This window comes from Formica exsecta, unplaced genomic scaffold (assembly GCF_003651465.1).
Source record: "Formica exsecta isolate Colony F162 unplaced genomic scaffold, ASM365146v1 scaffold444, whole genome shotgun sequence".
Classification (NCBI taxonomy): Eukaryota; Metazoa; Arthropoda; class Insecta; order Hymenoptera; family Formicidae; genus Formica; species Formica exsecta.
In genome coordinates, this window is record NW_021851677.1 from 1,209,988 (window position 1) to 1,216,465 (window position 6,478).

Below are 6,478 nucleotides of genomic sequence, written 5' to 3' on the forward strand. Positions count from 1 at the left end.
AAATTTATTATATTAATATTTTCTGGGCGAATATTACTGCTAAAATAAGAAGCGATAAGTCAAAACATATAAATAATAAGATTAATATAATTACAAGAAATATAAAGAATATAATCACTTGCAATATGTATATCCGAAATATAATTGAGATTATATATCAATTAATGGCAAAGTATAAATTAAAATATTCCTATATATTGCTTACTTTGCATTTATATTATAAATTAAATTTTGTGTCATTTCCAAATCAATTTTCATTGTATTAAGGATACTAGAAATTAATCTTGTTTTGCAATAAATTGGATTCAAGATTTAGACAATCATATTAAATATCTATAATAATTTTGTGATTATAAACAATAAAATCCACTTTATTAGTTCATTACATAAGCATTTTAGACACATATGGGCCATCAAGTTCATAACCTAATTTTCTGTAGTAATTACGCGTGCCAACACCTGAAAAAAATAATTTGTTATCATGAATTTCTAAATATTTAATTAGAAATTTATGACTTAATAAAGAATGTACAAATATAGATATGCAAAATATAAAAAAGCAATACTTTTTAAATATGTATGATATACCTGAAATTACAGAAATTTTATGAGATTTATGTTCCTCCTTTGCAATTCGTTCAGCTTCCTCCATCAACAGGGTACCAAATCCTTGGTGTTGAAATTTTGTGGGATCACGTGCACTTACAGGCACTACACTGCCATAAACATGAAGCTCTCTTACTATAGAAGTTTTTTCTTTTAATTCTGATCTATAGGAAATTATATATTTTATTTATATATATATTTCATATTCTATAGAAATAAGGGGATCCAAAAGCTGGTCTGTTTTACCGACCAAAAATTTTTATTTTGCACATTGAAATCTTTTTTTTAGTTGAATAGAATAATAAATCCTTTTCTACGATTTAAGTGCACATCGAAACAAAGATGAGACTTCACGAGTTTATGTTAAAAACGAAGAAAAGCTAAAAAATTAAACTTTTATATTAAGCAAATATTAATTATTATGGTCGGTAAAACAGACGAGCTTTTGGATCCCCTTAATCTTTCAAGGTATATTAGTCATACCTAAATGTATTATCGGAGCATTTCCTCAATCTTAGTAAACCAACTAGAATATCTTGCATAGTATCTTCGTATGATAGAAATGTTTCCCATCCTTCATTAGCAACATAATCACGTCGTATAAGTTCAACTTCGTAAGGCTGCACCTTATGATGTATTTCTTGAATTCCCACTTCACGCGTTCTAACATCACGGCAATCTGTACCTAAATCCTTCATTCTGGCTAACGCTAGCTCGCGTAAATTTCCATGTTCTACGCCAGAACTGTTTTTTTATTTATTTTTTCAATTTAAGAGGAAAAAATATATATATATATAATTTATCATAAATGTATAAATTATTCGTATGATCTGATATTGTTATATTTACCTTACTAACGGCATAGGTATATCACGCTGTACGCGATAAACGCGTGTCCACGGTGGTATTAAGGACAAAATACGAGCTATAAGATCGATGAGTACACTCGGCGCATAACTTTTGTATCTTCCAGTTTTCCATAATTCATACAAACCAGTTCCACGTATGACAAGTGTCGGATAAATTTTTAATCCATCTGCTCGAAATGCAGGATTTTTGAAAAATTCCTACAAATTTATAAGACAATATAGAAGTAACAGGAAATAATTACATAAATTTAATATTAGTAGGTGTGTATGTACAAACTAAAGAAACATTACTTACAATAAACTGATAGACATCTCGTTCGAAGTCGACATTCGGTAAATCCGGCATCATATGAGCTATTACTTTGAATCCAGCATCTTTAGCTAGCTGGAAACTCTCACATACAGCACGCACTGTGTGTCCTCTGTTAGTATCACGTGCTACATCTTCATATACGGACTGAACACCAATTTCTAAACGCGTGCATCTGTTAGATTAATTCAACTTATTAAATTATTTGTGAATTGCAAGTATTATATTGAAAGCACACATACCCATAACGTAACATATCTGAGAGATGCTTCTTGAGACAATAATCAGGCCGAGTCTCAATAGTGATACCAATACATTTTGTGCGACTACATTCAGAATATTTAACTGCTTCATCAACATTACTGCTAACATGGCCAGATAATGCATCATGTAAATTTCTTATAAAATAATCTCTATAGTCATCTGGCAAGGACATAAAAGTACCTCCCATAACAATGAATTCAACTTTATCAACATTATGTCCTAGTTGCTTCAACTAAAAATATATATTCATAAAAATCACGTTTTTGCAAATACTGAATACAAATTAAAATTTATCTGCATTATAAATCATAGAAAAACATACTTGTTCAATACGATGTCTAGTTTGTAAGAAAGGGTTATATCTCGCACGTATTGCTCTCATTGATGTAGGTTCATATCCTGTATAAGATTGTGTAGAATATTCAAAATCAGAATCTGGTCCTCCAGGACAATAAACACAAATATTACCCGTCATATTAATATGCGGGCATCTATGTGGTTTGCACATTACGGCTACGACTGCAATCTATAATAACATGACTATTTTTTTGTTCTACATTATAACCATTATCACATTATCAATACATAATAATAGAAATTAAATACTGACCCCACTAGCAGTCCTAATAGGTTTCGCCTTCAACTTTGGTACAAGTATATGCCTAGCATCACTAGGTACAGCTGCAATAATATCGACTAATCTTGGGGAAGAATCCAAACCATATTTTGAAGCAATTCGTGTTTTCAATTTGTTCAAATCGACATCTCGATTTTCGTGATGTGCCTTTAATAGGTCTTGTATAATCTCTCCAATTGTTATCATCATACGTTCCTCTTTACTCTGCTTAAACTCTGAAAAGACATATTGTCATTGATAAATGTTATATATATAGTATGTTATATTCTAATATAATTAAGTTAATGCTAAGAAAGAAATATAAACTTTAATATAGATAATACACATTAATATTGTATCAATAGATATATTGTAGGCTTACCAGTTTGCTTTTTTACCATGATTATAAATCGTTTGCAAACTAATTTAAAATGTCTTTAAAAAATAAACACTACATTTATTCTCTATTTTATATGTGTCGTAAAACTTTTATATGTAAGTTGCACGAGATTTCAATATATATATTTTGGTTAGAAGTAAAGTCCCTCTAACAGAGGCTGCGTTCCGATATTCACTATTCACTGCCAGTACTGAAAATCTATAATGTACGTGACGTAAACTATAGCCCCCGCGTAAGTGGAGAATTTTTTTGTTCTGATTGGTTACTCAAAAGCTATCCGATTCCGACATATTTTCGAACAAATTCAGTAACGTTAATGACAGGTTGTTTCGCGCATGCGTAAAGTAATTTGTAGTAACGTACATATTTCATCGGGAAATATCTAGGCTCATCATAGGAAGAAAAATAGAATAGTAAGTGTCTTCTAATAAATTAATATATATATACTTATATATAATTCAGTGTATTTCATATATCATTAACATAAGAAGAAACATTAAAATATTGAAAATATATAGGCTCTTCAAACCGCCCTACGCCGCGCATCTGAACACGAGTTTGTCGAAGGTAGTCACGTGACGTCAGTATAACGAAAGATCCCGCCAACTGAATGTCCCGCGCTTTACTTTACCGTGCTGTGCTACAAGAACAATTGTACAAATTCGTCTCGATATATCAGCATAATTATCCAGCATAATCATCCAGCATAACCATCCAGCATCATCCAGCATAATCGGTATGTATATTCTATCATCTATTTATTAAGCATTATACAATAACTGGTCATTTTTCTAAAATTAAAACACAAGTGCAATCTGCTAATACCCAGATGAAGCGTACATTGGTTAATAAATAAATTTCATAAACCTCCGTCTAATATCATCAAATATATTTAGAAAACGTTTATGATACTAATAATATATGCTATTTGAGTAACGTTAAACATTACGGTCATTTTAAAATCCAACAATGACTTATGTTTATTTGTGAGGCTATCTAACGTTAATTATATATCACTATAAACGCAGGTTAAATGCATTTATTCGAAGACGCATTCGTATAATTTTATCTAGCACATTTTATTTTGAAATTGCTTTCCTACGCATATTATTGATAAGTACATTAAAAACGTAAAGTTGAAATAAAATATTAAGAATATAAAAAAATTATACTAGAAACTAAAAAATTAAATATCAATAAAACTAAAATAGCTTTTCATTAAGTAAAATTTATTTCTCTCAAAGATTATTGTTCTTTATTACCGCGTTATATAAATTTCCTGGAGTATTCTATATTTGTGTATATTAGTAGTAGTAGTAGTAACATTTATCATTAAAACATTTTTAATTATATTTCGTTGCAACATATTTCATATGAAATATTTTAATCATATGATAAGCAGTTTGCAATCGGTAAGGTGACTCATCGTAAGACGTTATCGCTCTTTCCACGATAGATCCAAATCAAAAAGCTTCTAATAGAACAGTTAATTCAAGCGGTTTCATCCGTCCCGCTGATTGGACCGTCGTAAAAAATTAATCGAATCCGTGGATGTGCGGTGCAATATCAAGGGAGCGGTTACGTGATGCAATCCCGTTCTCGGCCGATCCGGCGACCTTATGGAAAATCGAGTAGACGCACGTACGTGTGCGTGTGTCTTTGTGTGAGACTCGGTATTTCAGCTTGGCGGTTTTACGATATTTTAATCGTTTCTCGCATACATCGACCAATTAAATCGGATGCGCGGCGAAGCGACCGCGAAATGAGAAATTCTGATTTTCATCGCGATTATTGCGGTTCTGAGAGATTGGTTATTACATGTTCGCACTTTGATAAAAGAGCAACTTTCACGGTCGTGTATGTATATATATCATATGTATGTGCATAGACAGTATCAATTTATAACTATTGATACTAATTGATTCTGCTTTGAAAACTTTAATAAAAATTATGTTTTTAACTCGAAAATGAAGCTCGTATCTGCTCTACATTTTATTTCGAAGAAAATAGCGTAGATAATTCAGTTAAAGTAGTAAAAACGCTATTAGAATCTATAATTGTTGTGTCAATAATATTAAGAAAAAAGCGAAATACGAATATAAAATCCATAGAGAAGACAAGGAGAAGCGATGTCACAAAAAAGACAGACGAAAGAGACTGATGAACAACTTTCGTAGATTTCATCAGCGATCGTTTTTCTCGAGGTAAAAGGAGAGGGAAGGAAATACGAGGGTTAGAAGAGATAGGATAGATCCCTTTCTTAAGACGTCGAAGTTGGCGATTTTTTTCGCATTTGATCGAGGGTGCGACTACTGCTATCAGCTATCGATGTTATTAAAGCCTCGGCTCGATTTCTATGCATCTCATCGCGAAGTTGCCGATCCAAATGGCATCGGGGATGATGGGATGGAGGTCGTAAGTTAAACAGACGAGAAGAGGGGGAGGTACATAGCACGCGGTCGGCTAAATCGGGGTAGGTCGTACCGGGGGCGAAGTAGTTAGGATATCGAACGTGGTCGAAGACGAGGGTGGGCCCGCTGTCGCGATTAAGTTCATGCACCCTCCTCATGTTCATCTCTTTTCTCCTTTCCTCTTCCTCTCCTTCCTCTCTCTTCTCACGTTTTCGATTTTCTATACAGTCCACGGAAAGCCATCAGAACAAAATTGCGTCATTTAACGGCACGGTAAGGAAATTTGTAATCAATTTTAGATTTAATTCGAATGAGTTCTGAAATATCTGTAAAGCAGAATCTGAAGTTTGAAAAAAATATGTGATGAATTGAATATATAATAAATATATGTATGTAGGAAAAGACATGGTTTCATATATATTGTAATTTTATACATATTAGTAAGAATATTATTATTAAAAAATTGCTATTATTATTATTAATAGATGTATTATTTATGAAACAGCGAGAGAGAAAGACAAGTTCTAGAGCTGCTTTTAGTTTGTATACTTAAAATGTACTTAAAGTTTGAAGCCTTTGAAAGCTCTGAACAATATCATTAGAATCCTTTGGGGCCTATCGCGAGGGAGAGATTTCCTTCCATGTCCCTATGCACTCCTTTATGCAGCCACCTTTACCCCGCTCTCTTTTCTCCCCTCCTCTCCCTCGTTCTTCTCCTTTTCTTTCTCGTACATATTCCGGCATCCAAGACGGGAATTTATGATACGTCGCGCATTTATATTCCCGCGTCTCTCATAAATTCTACTTTACGCGCATGTAAGTGGCTCCACTTTTGTTCATAGATTCCTACGACTGTCAGATTTATGCTTGCGTACATGGCGTATCTACGATTCGACGCGCGAGAGACAACCTAAGATTGCGGAAAGAAGGAGAAAGAGAGAGTGCCTCTGCTGAAGAAAAGATGCGCGGCCGGTGCAGCTGCAACGATTTTGTCATTCATCT

General features: G+C 32.9%; 1 protein-coding gene across 3 annotated transcripts; it reads right to left on the minus strand.

The window, feature by feature from the left end:
* Positions 1-342: 342 nt before the first annotated feature.
* Positions 343-3,268, minus strand: LOC115240727 (probable elongator complex protein 3). 3 transcript variants are annotated; one of them, XM_029816057.1, is made up of 9 exons: positions 3,048-3,268; positions 2,660-2,901; positions 2,372-2,575; positions 2,028-2,281; positions 1,771-1,960; positions 1,456-1,673; positions 1,090-1,350; positions 589-770; positions 343-459 (listed from the first exon to the last, which is right to left on the minus strand). In XM_029816057.1, exons 1-9 carry the CDS (start codon positions 3,064-3,066, stop codon positions 383-385), a joined length of 1,647 nt encoding a protein of 548 aa, XP_029671917.1. In that variant the 5' UTR covers positions 3,067-3,268; the 3' UTR covers positions 343-382. The 3 variants fall into 3 exon arrangements, with proteins under 3 accessions (XP_029671917.1, XP_029671920.1, XP_029671919.1); XM_029816060.1 differs by lacking the exon at positions 3,048-3,268 and having other exon boundaries at positions 2,372-2,568; XM_029816059.1 differs by lacking the exon at positions 3,048-3,268 and having other exon boundaries at positions 2,372-2,589.
* Positions 3,269-6,478: the final 3,210 nt, after the last annotated feature.

Excerpts from the sequence above, each read along its gene's own strand:
- LOC115240727 (XM_029816057.1), bottom strand. Across the intron at positions 1,674-1,770 it reads GAGATGTCTATCAGTTTATT|GAATTTTTCAAAAATCCTGC; the intron begins GTAAGTAATGTT and ends ATAAATTTGTAG. Across the intron at positions 1,351-1,455 it reads ATACCTATGCCGTTAGTAAG|TTCTGGCGTAGAACATGGAA; the intron begins GTAAATATAACA and ends ATAAAAAAACAG.